The sequence below is a fragment of the Mytilus californianus genome, unplaced genomic scaffold (genome assembly GCF_021869535.1).
Source record: "Mytilus californianus isolate M0D057914Y unplaced genomic scaffold, xbMytCali1.0.p SCAF_7, whole genome shotgun sequence".
Taxonomy (NCBI): Eukaryota; Metazoa; Mollusca; class Bivalvia; order Mytilida; family Mytilidae; genus Mytilus; species Mytilus californianus.
In genome coordinates, this window is record NW_026262723.1 from 68105354 (window position 1) to 68125225 (window position 19872).

Sequence of the window (19872 nt, forward strand, 5' to 3'; positions counted from 1 at the left end):
TGAAATGTTTATGGTGATACATAGCTTGGGTTTATGTTTCTCAAACTGTTTTTATGCACTGATGCATTATGTTGATAGTTTTGATTAGTTTGTAAGTTCTTCTTCCATAGGAGTTTGAATGTCCAATTAGTAGCTTCTGTCTTGGTGTTACACAGGTGCACCTAGAACGGAGGAAATAACTCAGAGAAAAAGAAGACAACCTAGAACACTGATGATTAAAACATTTCTCAGTGGTGCTAGTTTGTAGTATTTCTTTCTTTTTTTTTCGAAGGTTGCAAGTAAAGTTCTGTCTCTGTGTGATACGGGTGCTCCAAGAACGGAGGAAATAACTAAGAGAAGACAATCTAGAACTTTCTGATGATTTAAAACATTTCTTCAGTGGTGCGAGTTAGTAGTATTTTTTTTCGAGTGGTGCGAGTTCTGTCTCTGTGCGACACAGGAGGAATTTATTAAGAGAAGAAGAAAACAATCTAATGATTAAACACATTTCTTCGAGTTGCTTATATTTCTTTTTTTTTTTTTTTTTGAATGGTGCGAGTTTGGTAAAGTGATGCAAGTTGTAATAATTAGTGAGAGTGTTTGAGTTGTGCGAGTTGGCCGTGGGCCGAGTTGTCATAAATTCAAGACCAATTGAATACAAAACCATTTCCGCCTGCTTACAAAACATAGACGGTAAGGAACTTTATTTGGGGTTTAATTAATTAAGCTACGTTAATTAAAGCAATTACTATATGAAGTTATAAAGTACATTGCATACACTAACTATTTATTATTATATAATACTTCAGACGATCGTCGGCTCGGAGACAAACCGGCTAAAAAATTTTGGTCTCCAAATTTAATAGTATAGATACCATCATTTTCCAGTGAAATTCCAAAATTCCCACATTTCAGGTTATAATAATTTGCATGTCATGCTTGTTTTAACATATTTTCATGATTTTAAGATCCAATACACAATCATATTAATCGAACAATTTAAAAAAAAAATCAATTTCACATATTTATCTTGTTGTAGAATCAGTTTCCATTGACAATCTGCTTGATGGTGTCACAGCTGTGCCAGGTTCTTCTCTAGGGAATGCCACATTGTCATCGATAATGCCTCGAAACTATCACGTTGTGTTTGGAATTGAGGTAGAGAACTTGACGAAATATAAATTAGAAAATTCTGAGACATACTTGACAAGTGGAGAAATTTCAATACCAGCTTCAGACATTCTTCCAGGATATAAAGAGGCAATGGTATATATTATAAGGTTTTGAATTCAATAGAAAATGAAATGTTTGAAATATACAACATAATGCTAATTATGGTATTTCGATTATCGTAACCTTTTGCAAATATCGCCAACCCTTATACCGCTACATATATTTCATCCAACAAAATTGAGAATGGAAATGGGGAATGTGTCAAAAAGACAACAACCCGACCAAAGAGCAGAAAACAGCCGAAGGCCACCGATGGGTCTTCAACACAGCGAGAAAATCCCGCACCTGGAGGCGGGTTTCTACTGGCCCCTTAACATAATGTGTACTAGCTCAATGAAAATGGGCGTCATACTAAACTCCAAAACATACAAATGAACTGAAATTAAAAAACATACGCTTTTTAAATTAAGTCTTGGAGCATGAAAACGAATAAAAGGGATACAATAGATAAAGTAAACGATATCAAATTCGCCTAAAGTAACGATATCAAATCCGCCTAAAGTAAACGATATCAAATTTAATTTCGATCGTATGATTTATAAACAGTAAAATAATTTTTCTTTTAAAATGTATCGTTTGAATCATGACTATACATTAGGGGTGGGGCTGGAGGGGGAGTGGTACCATAGGGAACTGGCTATCCACCAATAGGGGTACTAAGCTTTTATTAACTTGTTTGCTTGATATTTAAAAAAAAAGGATCGAGTTATATAAAATGCACACAAAGTCATCCTTGTTTTTTAAATTTTTGTTACCCACCTTTCAGATAAAAAAAATCTCCAAAACTTATGAACAGTATTATTCATCATTAATAAACGAATTATTTTACAGGTGGCAACGAAGAAACCATATTGGCCTGCATTTGGAATATGTGGAATAGTGTCGTGGCTCATCAGTGGTTGTGACCGACGTCTGGTTATTATGTTCACATTACCATGGCCTGCATTTCTAAACTATATAAAATACACAAATAAACTCTCTGTCGGCATATCCGACGTCGGTATCACAGAACATGATAGAAAATGGCATGCAACAATGAAGAAATTGAATAACAGGTACCCCGGACTTAATTTCAAAACCGAAGAATATATCAATTCCGCAAGACCAGTGAAAGTCGCAGATGATACATTCCAAATGAGTGGAATCATGGGAACAGGTCATCAAATCGAGGCTAAAATTGTTTTTAAACCAAATCGTGTGGAAGATTTGGCACAGAATTTAAAACAAATTGTTTTAATGAGGCAAAGTTTTAGATGAAATTTACATGACACTTTATGTTATATGATGTATAAATTTTTTCCTAGAATTTTATTTTTACATTTCTGAACATTTTATTCAAAAGTATGTTACAAAACAAATTAGTTTTCTGTAGCATTTATTTGCTTGTGAATTGAAATGGTACAGTGTAAAAAAAACAGTAATTGAAATTGTACAAATGTTATACTTGTTGTTATATTTGAACACAAGTAGATGAAGGTTATACGTCTGTGAGACAGCAACCAAATGGCAAAAGTAAATAAAGGATACCGCGAGGGCAACTTTCTAGTCAGTTAAAGTTTGCAACCTGAAACTACTATAACATGTTACAGGACTTTTAACTAGAAAACAAAGTATTATAAAAACTCCATCAATATATATTCATTCCAATGTGTTATCCAGACTTATTTGTTATTTCGAAATGACTCCTAACAAAAACGCCATAATTTAATATATTTAAACATATAAGTATATGAACAACAACGGTTTAAAGAATACAAACCAAAAACTATTAAAGTGGATAGTCGATGCTAAACCAAAAGAAAGGAATGCTAATTACTAGTACATGCATGTACATTTGAAAACTTTAAAGCCTAAAATGAAACTTTCTGAATAGACCTGTTGTGCACATCCGTTCATGCCACATACCATGAGCAATATTCTTAGGATTTTAATTCTTAGGATTTAAATTGCTACTGTATACCCACTGCTACTAGCAATGGTTTTTATCTTAATTAATTTGTTGCGTTTTGTCTATAACCCCAGCAACAGTCTCAAGTGCGTAGTCTGATTTACAATTTTCAAAAAATCCAAAAAAACTTGATCAGGGTCTCATAAAACTTCAGAATTCAGTGTATAAGATAGACAAAAGATAGCAAAGGGATATTTAAACTCATCAGTCGAAAACAGTCATAAATTTTATCATGCACTTTGTAACCCTTATATTTCCAGTTATATACATTTTAATTTTTAGATTTTTAAATCTGCAATCAGACCGTTCAAGTAGGCCCTAGAACCTCATTTTTAAAAATCAATGAACTCCTGAAGGAGTTTAGAGTTAACGTCGTATTGTTGCTTTAAAGCTTAGAAAATGTCATGAAATGAAACATTAGGCATTTTTTCAAGTGATGTTGAAGTCTCAAGATCCATTGAGCTTTTCAAGATGGCAGCGAACCAAGAACATGTCGACTGTCCAGAATATCGCTGTCGTGCTGAATCACTACTATGGAAATAAAAAAGTATAACAAAAATACCGACTCCAAGGTAACATTAAAAAAGGAGAAGTCGATAAAAACTCACAAATCAAACGTTAGACTTTATCAACCAACAATACGAAAGGAAAACAACTGTCGTATTCCTGATTTGGTACAGGCTTTTTCCGACGAAAAGACCGCGAAAATCATTTTGAAGTGGGAAAACCTGCATATATCGCTTTGGTGTCTTTCGCCTCTTGTCTACATCCTCTATGCTGCATATAATGATGAGAACACTCAGGAGAAATTAATTTCATTTACAATTATTTTGGTCATTTAAACAGGGAAAACTCTCTTGATCAAATTAGGTTGGTAAAAAAATAAAGTGGTCCCTTTATTGCGACCTGGGCTACTTGCACTTGACAATGTGTAATTTACACATCAGGAATAGCTTGATTAAACATTTTTAAGTTATTAAAGCAAGTTAAAACTTGATATATTTTAAAATATATATATTTAAAGACGAAAAAGAAAGGAAGAATAATTGGATTTGGGAAATTCCATATTACTCAACTTCAATTAAGAGTTTGTTAAATTTAGAGATAACTCTCACACTAAAACGCATAGTTATTGTCAAAGACTATCAATCAGTTTCTGTCAATTCAATAAGGTGCAATTTAAGTGAACATCACTTCTTGGTCATATGACTTTTACCATTGAAACAAATGTTACGGATGAAATGAATCAAACATATGGATTTCATGCCATTGTGCTTGAACTTTAGTCAAAAAGTTACACGATGAAATGTTTCCGTTATGAAAGTTATGACAAATAATTTTATATTTTAAAGTGCTTAAAAAAAAAACTATTTTTATTTTGTTATTGAGAAGTATATATCATTTGATTCCATGTTCTCGAAACAGTGAGTACTCTCTAAATAATGCAATCGACATTAAATATACCATTATTACTGTATTTCAAAACGGGGATATTAGCTGACATTATGAAATTTCAAAGATAACTGAAATCCAACTAGATATCAGTTCCATTTTTAATTTATATATTTGTACATATATGAATATACACATATTGATAATTTTAAGTAAGAAAATTTAGCAGTTTTGGGGTCAGAATAAGGAATAATGCACGTTTCACTTATATTTTTTTTATGATAATTTTTTTGATAATCAGTAAATACTCCCTGCTCAAATGTGAACAGTAGAGAGAAAGAGATGACATTCATAGTATAAAACCATAAATGTGCATATTATTATGTTTCAGATTTTATTTAGAATAGCCGTGAGATCATGTTCCGAAGACTTTTGTTTTATCTATTCATACCACAGATTTCTGCGGTATTAAAATCAAAAAAGGGAACTGTCCAAAGTTTTGTAAATGTGGATATGATAAACAAAACCGTCATATTTCTACATGTAATGGCAAATTGGCGAGTACAAAGTTAAATATTATTCCAAAATTTCCTTTAAAAACAGTTGAAGTTATTTTTATATATAATCAATTACCAAATGTGTCAAGAAATGCACTCAGCAATCTAACAGATTTAAAACTTATAAATTTAGATTTGCAAGGCAATTCGATCAGGGTTATTAAAAGATATGCCTTTTCTAAATTCGATTACCTGCAAAAGCTAGATCTTTCTAACAACAGTATAACGGAACAGGATGCAATGAACTGTTTTAAAAGTTTACCAAAAGGTATACAATGTTTGAGATTATACCATCTTCACTGGTATCCATTTGAAGGATTATTTGATGGTTTAGCAAATAGTTCTTTAACAAGTATAGAGTTAAGCCATAGCTACTTAACTCCATTTGAAGGAACTTGGTTTTCAGGTCTTAGCCAACTGATGTCACTGGACATTTCATGGAATTCAATTAAAGATTCGGATTGTAATTTGACTGGACTTTCTAATATACGCTATATTAACTTGGCTGGCAACAGGTTTAATGAAATTCCAGATTTTTGTCAGTTCGGTTTATACAGTATTGAAAAGTTACAACTGTCTGAAACAAAGCTATATACCATTAACCATTTAGAAAACTATTCTGCGTGTCTGCAAAATCTTACGAAGTTATATTTGAGTGGACTTTCAATAGAGATAATACCAACAAACATATTTTCTAATCTCAATTCTTTAAAGGTGCTTACAATGACGCAGATGTCTACACAATTTAAAAGTATTGAAAAATATGCCTTCAATAGTTCTACTTTACAAAATTTAACATTCTGGAGAGCAGACGGCTTTCCGTTTACCTCGAGATCGGTGCAACAAGGACTGTTTCATCCTGATTCATTTTTTAGATACTGTAAAAATATTAAAGACCTTGATATATCTAATAATAAAATAGATTTGATATCAAATACAATCAGATCCATGTTCGAACCTCTGACAGAACTTAGGAGATTATGGATGGAATCAATGTCTCTATCATACATGCCGAAAGACTTTTTACCGCTATTTCCATTACTGAAATTGATTTCATTCGAGAACAATCGAATTCACCCTTGGAATTATGGCCATTCTGTGTTTTATGGAGTTCGAAATTTGAAGATAGTTAATCTAAGGAGAAATAAGATCGGAATGATTTATGATACATCTTTTCCGCTGGCTCTTTTGAACAACTTGACCTCAATAAACATCATGCATAATCGGTTTAGCTGCACTTGTGATCTTCAGTGGTTTAGGAATTGGATGAAACATACCCGTGTAAATATTACTGGAAATAATACTTACAAATGTGATATTGGCAAAACGAAGGTAGTTGATTACAATCCAGACTTTATAGAATGCCACATTTTGTCAATTTCCTTATCAATCGGATTTGGCGTCGCTTTAATTTTGATCGTAACTATAACCGGTTATATCTGTCGGTGGCGTTTCCGATTCCAGTTGTACAAACTTCGTTCACTTCGCAAACAGTACAAAGAACTTGTCAACAGAGAGGATTTGGTATATTCTGCGTACGTAGTTTACTGTTACGAAGATTTCACGTGGGTAAAAAGAAGCCTCATTCAAGAAATAGAAGAGAAGCAAGGTTATAAGTTGTGTATTCCACACAGGGACTTTGAATTAGGAAAAGTATTTGCAGATAATATTGTTGAACATATGCATTTGAGTGAAACAGAAATACTTGTTCTTTCTAATAATTTTGCAAAAAATGAGTGGTGCTTATTTCAGCTTGCTGTTGCTAAAAACAAAGTAAATAAACTTGGGAAATTATCCATATTTCTTGTGTTACTCGAAGAAATAGAATTTAAGAACATGAATTCTGCGCTATATCACCTTTTGAAAATGTCAAGCTATGCAGCATGGGACAATGATGACAATGCTCAGAAACTTTTCTGGGATCAAATAAGAGATCACCTTAGTTGAACTGTTGACGTTTTTATCAATTGGAGGATTTTGGAGTAAGAGTTTTCCTGATTCAAGATAAATTAAAATTATTGATGAAATAATAATGCTTATAATAAAAATGTTTTATAATCCTAATGAATTGTATTAATTCGATTATAAATAAAAGTACAAACACATCTTAAATAATAATTTATTATAGTAGTAATAATATGTGCATGTTTTCAAGAAAATATTATATATGATATAGGCGAATCCTTCATCTGACCTAAAAAATGGTCTGCCTCTGTGGTATCGAAGCATTTTGTACGACTGGTGTGCAAAAGAACGCAGCATTTATGGGTAAGAGAAAAAAACCTTTTATGCTGAAAATTAGAACTAGAATTTTAATTCGTTCCATTCTTCCCTGTTATTGAAGTAGTTCAGAGCTCGTCGAAGGTTTTAGGTTAATTTATAGTACTATCTTTTTTCTTATATTGCATTTAAAACTACTTATTTGGCTTTTGGTGTACACATCATTAGTTGATCAAAGTGTTTTTGTCCTATGGCATTTATTCTATGTATTTTCTGGACAATAACATTTTAATTTCACATGAATATACTCTAACTTGTACCTTAGCCTTGTTTCAAACTTAGTGTTCCTGAGCATCTGACATCACTCCCGGTTATTGTAGAGGTTCGTATTGCTCAGCCTTTAGTTTTTTATGTAGTGGTTTGTAAAATTGTTTATCTCTTTCGTACTTCGTCATGACTTTGTCGGTTTCACTTTGGATTTTTAGTTTTGATTTTTCACTCAGCAACCAAGTTGAACGTATCTTTTCTTTAAATGAACAAATTGGTTTTGATATGTACCAGTTTCAACAATAGCAGTATAATTATTGTTATTATCATTTATTCAAACAGATGGATTTAATGGACAGGTCTTACCCCAGGTTTTCGATGGGGTTCTTGTTGCTCGATCTTTAGTTTTCTATGTTGTGTTTTGTATGCTGTAACTGTTGTTTGACTTTGTGTTGTTTTACGTTTTTGCCCTTACATTGCCAGTTCGTTTTCGGCGTATGATTTTAATTATCCATTTGATATCTTTCGCATCTCTTTCAATCAGTTGTTTTATAAATAATATGACCAAAATTTAAGAAATACCACTTTTTATTAAATTCCGGAAAGAAGGATCCTGCTTTGACAAGAAATTCCTATATTTTGGATAAAAGTGATTACCGCTTAGCCTATTAACATACGCTTTGCCACAATATTTGATATCAATTTCCTTAACAGTTGAAATATAAACTGATGAAATGTTATATATTAAATTTGCACACTAAATTCTGTAAGGTTGCACCTGGTATAGATAGCAAGACTGTCAACATTAGTTTTATATCCAAGTAAGGGAGTCTAACAATATAAAACGATCTTTTTAACATGTATTGGACTAGGCCGAAATTTTCAGAAAATGACATCATTCTTATTTGTGCAGTTTTTGATCCATAATTAATTGTCTTTGAGAAAATATTGTAGAACATATGGATGGTATTCATTTTCAATACTCTTATAATTTCTTAAATTTGAGCCATTTTTAAAGATCTTAGAATATCCAATAATGTTACATTTAAAGAAACAAAACATAATAAAAATGGTTCTTTACATATAAAAAGCATACTTTTATGGACAGCAGAATATACTGATAGTGATAAACACAATGCCAAAGTTTGAATTCGCCTTTTCAGAATCTAAAGTACTATGGGTAATTTCTTTGTGTTTGTACCCAAAAATATAAATTGTGTCATGTCATTAGTAGAATTTCCATTGTTTATGGTTTTGTTGGCCAATCACAACGTTTTGATGTACGCTTTTGAAACCATTACCCAAAATACATTATAACCTGAACCTTTGGATTGACCTTAGAACATACAGGAAGTTTAAGCCTTGATTCCAGTTTTAAAACGTGACAGCTTTAATATGGCCACGGAAATCATAGGATAGTTCATTTACAATTTATACTGTTTGCCAAGGTTTATACAAAGAGAGAAAAATAACAGTCTGGGAATAAAAGATAGAACATGTCACAATGCAATATCGGATACGGTTCATTTTTATTTGAGTGTATTTTTCTTCATAATGTGATTAATAAATACTTCAGCAAAAATGTTTAAAACTTTGTTATTTGTAATCTGATTATATAATCAACCAGTTATTTATTTATGAAGATAAAATATAGAAATTTTTTAACTTAAAATTTCAAGCTTTATCTGATAAGCAATTGGAAAGATTGACTAATATGCAAACTTTATTGATGTTCTCTTTGATATTTATTTAAAAAATAAGAAGATGTGGTATGAGTGCCAATGGGACAACTCTCCACCAAAGACCAATAGACGTAGAAGTTTAAACCAAATAACTCATTTCACAACCATCCAGTACTACATTTGAGTAGATGTTGTCTCCCCTTCACTATTCAGATGTGATAAAAAAAAAAAAACCACATTATTATCTCTCTTTGTGTGTGCAGTGGTCAACATAAAAATGATGTGTTGTTAATTTACCAACTTGTTTATTTGGGTATGAATTCCTTATACTACTCTAATCAGGACACCATAATTTTGCTATTAAAATATGTATTTCTCTATGTCTATCTATGTCTATGTAAGAGCACTAGTCAGAAGAACTGTAATATTTATAGTTGAATATTTACTGGATGCAGGTACACTACACTAAAGAAGTAGTCGTTTGTTGCTGTTTCTCATACCGGTATTTGTTTTTCGTTTCTTGTTTTGAAAGGCTTGATCTTGTGTAGTGCCATTGCACCACTAATCCCAGGTTATGGGAGGGTTGGCGCGAACAAACTTTTTAACCCCGCCACATTCTATAAGTAACTGTCCCAAGTCAGGAGCCTGTAATTCAGTGGTTGTCTACTATTGCTGTATATCATATTTGTTTTTCGTTTATTATTTTGTACATAAATCAGCCCGTTATTTTTCTCGTTTGAATTTTTGTCATTTCGGGGCCTTTTATAGCGGACTATGCGGTATGGGTTTTACTCATTGTTGAAGGCCGTACGGTGATCTATAGTTGTTATTGTCTGTGTTATTAGGTCTCTTGTGGAGAGTTGTATCATTGGCAATCATACCACATCTTCTTATTTGTGTATGTCAAATTTCCTTTGAATTTATTTCACTTGTATGGTCAAAATTCGAAGTCGTTAAAACCTACATTGGAATTGGTATATGAAAATAGTCTAAATAATGCACATTAGAAACATCAACTATTTATGCTGAGCATATAAACAAAGGACGAAAAAGGATAGCCGAAGCAGGGTAAGGAATCAGTGGTTTGCATGAGGGAGATATTATATTCCTTAATTCAAAATAATTTCCAAGACTTTGTAAAAGCTAATTTTAATTACACAATATCCATACCTTATGCATGTACGAAAGTACTGACTACTGACTAACATACAACCAGCAGAGATATCGTTCGACCCAGTGGTAGAAATAACATCAACGGTACTAATTTTTTCTACACCAGATGCTCATTTCGAAAATTAATTTCTCTTTAGTGATGCTCGAGGCCAAAATGTTTGAAAATGCAAAAAATGCAGAGCTTATAAACCAAAAAGGACAAAAAGCATAACCATAGTCGGGCAAAGAATCGGTGTTTTGCATGAGGGAGATGTATTCCTTAATCTTAAATAATTTCTAAAATTTTGTAACTGCAAATTTCAGTAGTACAATATCTGTATTTTCGTGCCAGTATACACTGGACTGGTGATTACCCTCGGGGGCTAACTGCCCATCAGCACATGTATCCCCATTATAACTTTAACAACAACTTTACGCGTATTGTACATGTACAATCAAATTTATTTTCACCAATTTGCATATTTTTTGGATATGCCTTTTGTAAAATGTCACATCGAAGGAAATCCTCAACTATTATGAACTAATTTGTAACAGATATGTTTGGTTTGGTTCAGAATTTCCTTCCTTTAAACTTTTTCGATAATTACTTTTGAGCTAGAAATACATAATTATTCTGTATAAACGTCAACATTTACACATGACGCTGTCAAGCTGAGATATTAAATAAGATTGGACTAATTTTTATATTAATGGCCTTGGTGTGAAATTAATTCCGGAAAAATAGGTTCTATCGATCACTTTCTTTTTTTTTGTGTGCAATTCAAGACGCCAATTCATAGTAGGAACCTTTCCGGAATCCAATAGTAACTTTCAATGCATTCGTTGTATGTGTTCATATACAGTATTGTCTTCAGTAGAAGTAGGCAGTATGACCTTATTGGAATTTGTAACCTGAATATAAAAGTAAACGATATTGTTGGCTGCTTCATTAGTTAATACAAACACAAAATTCCAAGAATGTTTCATTTGTTTTTTTCTTCAATTTTGCATTGTTCTAGTGAAACAAATTTGTATACAAATACTTTAATAATGTTTAATACAATAATCTACCATTATATTTTTTTAAAAAGAATCCAATTGTTTTTTTATTGTTTTTTTTCTCTTTTGCATCAATATTTGCAGTAATAAAACGTATGAATGTTTAAGTATTTAAACCAATTACAGCTTTTATAAAACGTGGTATTCAGTGTATTGTTTTAAAATAGGTACTGTTGTAACAATCAGAGTTCTTTTTGAACAATTATTGAAAGATTTTTTATAGTGACAACCGTCAAAGAGAAATTTGATTAAAAACATTGACGGATTTTGAACGAATAGAATCTCGCCTTATTTTTCCTTGAAACTTTTGTGAACTTTTACGGACTTAGCAAATCATAGTGTAGTTAAAAATGATGCAGTTTTTGTTTACAAAACAAAACCACACTGCAAAATTGTCGCGTCCTTAAAAGAAGATTATTTGTCCGTTTTCTCTTCACTATTGTACGATTTCTCATTCGCCTTCTCAAAATGTTAGTACACAGAATACACAGTGAAAGTGCAATGCAGTCATTCTATGAATAGTTTATTGTAGCCATTTTCTCTTTGTAATCGTTTTACTGAACTCCCACAATTTCTTCACCCATGTTTTTAATGAAAAACTTTGATAGTGACAACAGATGACGTTGACAAAGTTTTTGATGGAAAACTTTGATAGTGACAATAGGCTTTACTTTCCTCGTTTGAGTCGTTTCACATTTTTCATGTCTGGGCCCTTTTCTTCGTCATTGGAACTCTGGTGGATAGTAGTCGCACTGGCAATCATATCACATCTACTCATTTTTGTTTTGAAGAGTAAAACTGTTATAGTCACTTTTTGGCTTTGTTTTTTTTCCAGATGTAACGGAAGATTCAACAAAACACGTACCCGTATTTATTTCCTGTTGATTCTTTCTTAAATTCTTAAAATATAGCGACAAAATATATATCCGTTTTAAATGTTGTTACTTTTTAAAATCCATTCAACCAATCATATTCTAATCATTAGTTACTACATGTATACTCTAATATATAAGCAATCATTCACTTGTCAGATCTGATGGCAATAAAATTATAAGGAGAAATTGCGCTTTTTTTTTAAATAATTCTCATTTCCACGATGTATGCATTATTCTTCATCATTACTAATTCAAAGCTAAAAACACTCCTATTTTTAATAATGGAATGATATAGACTATATTAATTCGTGACACAAACTATTTGTTAGAAGCATCATTTGATCAAATATTTCTTGTATATAAAATCAATATGATTATGCCTCCGCCGTAGGTGACGGAGGCATTAAGTGTTAGCCTTGACCGTCCATCTTTTCCGTCTTTCCGTCCGTCCCATATTTTTTTCCGCACTCTAACTTAAGTTTGCCTACTGCAAATTTTATGAAACTCATACACAATGCTAAGAACCACAACACACAGACAGCGTTCGAATTTGGCAGTGAGTCATTTACCGTTCTAGAGTTATGCTCTTTTTAACTTGGAAAATTGCAAAGCTTAATCGGGGGCATTTGTGTCTTCAGACACATTCTTATTTATTTATCAAAATATCGATCTACCATAACTTACGTCGTATAACGAAATCAGAGATCTATATCTTAATTAGGTTGATATAAAATATCTTTGCTTGCTCATTTATTTTAAATGTTACGTAACTTTTATACATTGTGCATAATACTGTATCATGTAATCTCGAATGTTTCGTTTGGTAAAAAAAATATTAAAAAATCATGAAACAAAATCACTATACGCACATGAATAATAAAAAAGGGACATCGTTTTATCATTGTTCTCGAAGACAAAGTGCGGTATTCAACATAGACATGGCAAAAACTCTCAAGTGAAAGACGACCACAAGCAACGGTTTGAGTGGAATTATTAGATACAGATAATAGAAACTGTGAATGTGTCAAAGAGACAATAACCCGGCTCAAGAGCAGAAAACATCCCAAGGCAACCAATGGGTGTTCAACGCAGCGAGAAAATCCCCCACCTCACCAGTTAAAGTTACTAGGCCTGACTCTACGGAATGATACAAAGTTAGCAATGTAAAAGCATACAATATTATTATTTTACGATGTAAATTGTGTTTTGCAACATCAAATAAAGTCCCATATAAATACTGTTCAGCTATGGCGGTCATAAACAAGTTCAACTAGATTGAAGGAATGGTTAAGTCAGAATTCTAAATTAAGTAAAGGTTACAAAAGCAGACGTATAGAACAGATTTCCTACATAAATAGAAAATGAACCATCATGGAATATGATTGTTTCACATACGGTCATACAAGACTGCACGATGTCTATAAATGGCTAGATTTCGTATGTAGTCTAGTTTCTACTGTACAATAACAACAGTAGTATTCAGGTGCTAGTATCTTTAAATATAATATGGAAACTAAAATTCGTACATTTCAGAGGAGTTTGGCTTTAAACATGAACGGTGGTTTCACATACGAAGATTATTGAAAAAGTTCTATAAGTTGTTCAATTATTGCATCGATGTTGTTTATTCTATAATCCGCTAAAGAGGAAAATTTTTGTCTTACCTGCGACGAAAGTCACGACATGTGAGACATACGTGTTGCTTTTCCTGGCGTTGGTGGAGGATGCGTCAACAACTGTTAAATTTTTTGCTCAAGTCAGTTTGATAGAAATTACTTTATATAATTTATTTATATTTTGTATAAAGTTGCATTACTATCAGTATATATCAGTTGGACGACTATTTCGAGGCCCTGCCCCCTAGGTCAAGGTCCTCTGACTTTCAATTAATAAGTATTTTTCAATGTTAAGTTTTCTTAAAGTCGTGAGCTCGACCGTGCAAAACCCTCGCGGGTAGTCAAGGTCGTTAAAACCCCCCTACTAGTCGCTTAAATCAGTTTTAAAGAAACTACTTGTGATAGATCAATGATATTTTGTATAAAGTTTCATTACTATCATTACATATCAGTTTGACGACTATTTCGAGGCCCTGCCCTTTGAGTCAAGGTGCTGCGACTTTCAATTTAAAAGCAATTTTCAATGTTAAGTTTTCTTATAGTCGTGAGCCCGACTGTGCAAGACACTCAAAAGTAGTCAAGGTCGTTAAAACTCCCTTCGCTTAAATCAGTTTGATAGAACCTACTTGTGATAGATCAATGATATTTTGTATAAAATTGCATTACTATCAGTACATAACAGTTTGACGACTATTTCGAGGCGTTGCCCCCTAGGTCAGGGTCCAGCGATTTTGAATTGATTAGCAATGTCGCTGTCCACCACATTCTCTTTTTTTCGAATTTTCTGCCGACAGGCGAGACACATCTCTGTGTCAACAGTTTATTAAAGATAAAAAATCAGCAACAAAAAAATTAACAGTGTATTTAAAGGTGTCTCGTAGGTTATTCCGAGGAGAAGCAGCAATATCCACCGCTAATTACCTAAGGTATACGGCCCTACGATGACCTATAGGTGCTAACATCTACGCATATGTACACCGTTATAATCCGATATTTTTTCTATGACACGGTTTCGAAAGTAAGTCGAGTAGAGATGGAGTGATAATTTTCTTTTGTAATTGCACTCAGGTCTTCTTAGAGAATTTTCGGTGGTCTCGTAATATCGTACTCGCCTCGAGTGGGTTCGATTTGGGTTAAACTAAATTTAGTATTTGCTACTTCTTCGCTAAGCACGTGACATGTAGGAGTGCATGTAAAAGCAAAAACTAGTCGGTTTAAAGTTAGAATACTATGTACGTCTTCTTTCATCAGTCCTTCGTCGTATTTCTAAGCCGTCCTTTTGAGGCCAATATTTTGGTAACAATTTAATTACTTATTAAGTAAAAGAAATACTTTTTACGGTCATAAATGTTTTATTAGACTTGGTATAGGTGTTTTGTAGGAATACTAAAGATATTTATATATAGATATATTGTACAGTTACAGCACAAACAACATTTTCCAAAAGACCAAAAAAGTGAAAAAGTATATTTTAACAAAACGCATTTGACTAACAGGTAGAACAACAAATATTCTTAAATCCTGCTGACTGCCATTGGAGATTGCCAAATAAACGGATCACAAGGTGTAATAAATGGATCTTTACTATAAATTTAATACCAAACAGAAAACAACAAACTTGCGGCAAAGATGGTATACCGCAAACAAAGGTGCAAAGATTTTTTGTACACCATATCCGGATTTCGACAATTAATGTCTCTTCAGTGATATTAGGAATCGAAACGGTTATTGGAAGGCCACATAATTTACCTCAATTTGGGATAGACTATTGAATTTTGAGGAGTCAAAATAGGATGAACGGATCATATAAACCCGAAGGCAAATATAATTTGAACCTTTGTTTGCGGTATACCATCTTTGCCGCAAGTTTGTTGTTTTCTGTTTGGTATTAAATTTATAGTAAAGATCCATGTATTACACATTGTGATCCGTTTAATTGGCAATCTCCAATGGCAGTCAGCAGGATTTAAGAACATTTGTTGTTCGACCTGTTAGTCAAATGCGTTTTGTTAAAATATACTTTTTTACTTTTTTGGTCTTTTGGAAAATGTTGTTTGTGCTATATTTAGACCGCTCTAACAAGAAATTTGTTTTGCATGCACACGTATAAAAATTGCGGTTTTTATCCAACGCAATCATAGGTTTGAACGTTGTTTTCAATTTAGACTTGTTTATATTTTGTACAGTTCATATCGATAATTGACATTTTTTCCTATTATCGTCTGTTTGTTTTGATCACACATTATTGTCAATATAATGGAATTTTATACGACTGTCTGACAGGTGAGAGGTTTTATTAGCTAGCTATAAAATCAGGTTTAATCCACCATGTTCTACATACGGAAATGCCTGTACCGAGTCAGGAATTTGACAGTTGTTTTCCATTCCATCGTTTGATGTGTTTGATTTTGCAATTTGATAACACATTTGTTTTTCATTTTTTAAAAGTAAACCTTAATTTCTTTAAATTCACAAAGATGATTTGATACGCCCTCTGCGCCCCCTAAATCCGCCACTGTTTTGATATCACGCAGTATAATACTGTTGACACGCGAATAGTTGAACTGGGCATATGATAAATGTTAGCACATCTAGTCTTGTGATCAGCCGTCTTTTATTTCTTCACTGTGGGGTGATACTTTTAATCACTACTCTTTGATATCCATTTTTTTTCTTCTGATATCTCAAACATTCTTTTTTTATATTTCTTGTTGCAAGCAGTTTTTTTTTATTTTCCAATCTCAAACTTCAAAAGAAAAATCTGCCCCTCTCTCACAAGAATCAAATTGTAGCCCTCTTATTTCTTCTGAGCACGGTTTGAGGGTAAAAATCACTGACATATAAGCATTGACTGCCGAACTACTACATATACTCTCGAATATATTAGTATGCAATATAAAAATAATCATTACAACAATGTTTTTTTCTTTATGTAGACTCCACAAGGGCACTGAATGTCGAAGTGATATTTTCTGATTAATGATCTTAATCAAATGTAAATAACAGTTTAACAATGTTAAACCAGCTGCGTCAGACGGAAATAAAAGCCGAGACCAACTACGACTACAGAGAAAAGCAAAACGAATTAAATCAAAAGCAATTAGTGAGTTGTTTAAAAAAAAAGAGAAAACAGATAATGTAATTCTTTTGGCAATAGGATACAAATTCTATCACTTAGTAAATTATTGAAATGAAAAAAGATCTCAGACGCAAGACATATTATGTAACTTTCCATACACAGATTTTTCTCAGAACTTACAGAGGAGAAAATAATGTACAACTCGTTATTAAACGTCTTATAATATTGCACACGATACAATAATTGGTAGATTATCGGTATACAGAACTAAGCTGCGTGTTGAAAACATTACATTCATCTTATATGTCAGATTAATTTTGGTTCTCATATATCTTAATAAAAATTCGTCTCGGCACATCGAAATAAAAGTACTTTAAAGTATATATGTTTTGCTTTGTACAAAGTATATCGTCTTTACCTAAATTGTACTAATCAATGAAGTCTTAAATCTATAATGTTGATGTAATGTCAAACGGGATTCATTTAGTTATTTGCTTATATATAATTGTCTATGAAATAGAAGTTTACCGCACCAGGTCCATAAAACAAAATTAACATACCAGAATGAGTAAAATATAGTGTAAAAAGATTTCCACGATAAAGAAAGGTAAAGTAAGAGCAAACAATTCCGCAAGATAACACGGACGGAATAAAGTCTATATTCTAAAGTATTATTTAATTTAATAAACAGCCTTTTTAGCAGAATCAATCTTGATTTAGTAAGATGCAGATAAACTTTATACATCTGTAAAGCAGTATTTAAAATGTACATCCGTTGAGAAGCATATAAACTATATCCGTGAAAATGTATATAAACTGTATTTCTGTAAAGATGGATATTCGATTATGTATACAGTTTATATGTACAAATGTAAAGTTTATACATTTTTTATACATGCACATCTTTACAAATCTACACATTGACAGATGCATCAAGATTGCTATTACTAATTTAAAAGTAGTTGTGACTTGTTTATGATATGATGATGGATGTCTGAAATTGGGAAAGTGAATATCAGTATTATCCCACATTTTGTGACTAAACGAGATGGGCTTTACATAGTCTTTGTTTATGTTTTTTCATTGTTCTTTTTTTTATATTTGGTCTGGCTGTCAGTTGAGCGACTTACTAGTACTTTGTTCAAACTGCGGTGTTATTATTACTTGAAGTAAATTTTAGAAATATATATCCATAAGAAAAAAAATGAACTTACCCCGTTTTGTGGGAAGTCCAAACAGAAGTTTAAGGTTCGTGTTGACCCTTTGGCTAAAATGGTTGTGTTTTCACCACAAAATTTACTCAGAGTGCAGAAAAAATTGTGCATCTGGAAAACAAGAAGGCACAATAGGTGAGTGAGTGAGTGAATGAGAGATATAGTCTGTGTGAGTGAACGAGAGGGAAAGTGTAAGAAAGTGAGTGAACGAGAGAGAAATTTTGCATGTGAGTGATTGAAAGATAGTGATTTAAAACGAGTGAACGAGACAAATTATGTGAGAATGAGTTAATTAGACAGTGTGGGTGAGTTTACGAGATAGAAAAAGTGGATATGTGAGTGAGTTGAATGACAGATAGTTTGTGTGAGTGAAGGCGAGAGTGCGTTAGAGTGAAAGAGAGGGAGAGTATGCGTTGTAGTGAATGAGATAGAGAGCGTGCGTAAGTGAAAATGAGTGGGTTTGAGTAAACGAAAGAGAAAGGGTGTTTTTAAGAGAGTGTCTGCAAATGAGTGAACGAGCGACAGTATATGAGAATGAGTGAATGAGAGAGAGAAAGCACATTTGAGTGAGTGAATTAAGAAAAAGTATGTATGAGTAAAGATAGAAACAGTGTGTATGAGTGAACGAGAGAGGTTGAACGATTGAGGAAATAAGAGAGCGACCGAAGAAGAGAGTTTGTATCAGCGAACAAGAGTGAGTGTACGAGATAGTGAGCAGACAAGAGTGAGTGTACGAGACAGTGAGCGAACAAGAGTGAGTGTACGAGACAGTGAGCGAAGCAGAGAAAGTGTGAGTGAACTAGAGAATGCATGTATGAGTGAGGGTAAGTGAGGTAACGAGAGTGTGTCTGAGTGAGAAAAAAAGAGTGTGTCATATTTGTTCTTCATTATCATGTTATTATAATACATACTACCATAGTAAGGTTTTATCATTTTGAGTTAAGATGCAGCCTTTCAAACCTAAATTGAAAAATGTGTTTACATAATCAGTCATTTATTTTATCATTAAATGCTAATGTAATGTTGGCTCTTTATAAAAGAATCAGCACCCTAAGGAAAACTATATAGGTATAACATTTGAATCCCATTGCAGGCTTCACCACAAAACCAAGGAGTATACTATGAAATAACAAATTACATATAAATAATAATAGATACACCCAACATCATGACAGTGGTTACAAAGTAACTTGTCGAAATCAATTTTATTTTGAACCAGTAGTCCACAGCTTCCACAATGAAGTACATTACCTTAAATTGATTTTGATGTAACTGTGTCATAAAACTATTACAATGTCATTATATAAATTACATTGTTTCAACTACAATCGCACACCAATCTTTATCATAAAGGACAGATGATTGGATAAAAGTGATGGATTGCCACGCGTAAACTAAACTGAGGTCCTATGAACTGACTTCAGATAGCTGTCAATATGGGGGAAATATTCCAAACGGATATATTTAGACACTTAGTTGGGAACTAGTATTCGATATTTGAAAAAGAACAATATTGACATTTCTAATTGTTTCAGTATTAAAAGTGTTGAGTAATGTTGAACATGAAATTGTAGATTAAGTTTGGGAAGTCGTGTCATC

General features: G+C 32.6%; 2 protein-coding genes across 10 annotated transcripts in view; both read left to right on the forward strand.

Moving 5' to 3' along the window:
• The window catches only part of LOC127707681 (uncharacterized), a 49515-nt gene that overhangs the window by 15453 nt on the left and 14190 nt on the right, over positions 1-19872 (forward strand). For 6 of the 9 annotated variants that reach the window (XM_052212332.1, XM_052212339.1, XM_052212333.1 and 3 more), the window contains exons 4-5: positions 1019-1245; positions 2044-2651. The exons of 2 other annotated variants lie outside the window; for them this stretch is intronic. In XM_052212332.1, coding sequence (XP_052068292.1) covers positions 1019-1245; positions 2044-2469 — 653 coding nt within the window. In that variant the 3' untranslated portion in view covers positions 2470-2651. Of the gene's footprint in view, positions 1-1018; positions 1246-2043; positions 2652-19872 lie in introns of those variants that run through there. One more of the 9 variants, XM_052212341.1, reaches the window with a different exon arrangement.
• LOC127707680 (toll-like receptor 13) lies at positions 5259-7134 on the forward strand. The gene has a single exon (XM_052212331.1). The coding sequence runs from the start codon at positions 5350-5352 to the stop codon at positions 7054-7056; it is 1707 nt and encodes a 568-aa protein (XP_052068291.1). The 5' UTR covers positions 5259-5349; the 3' UTR covers positions 7057-7134.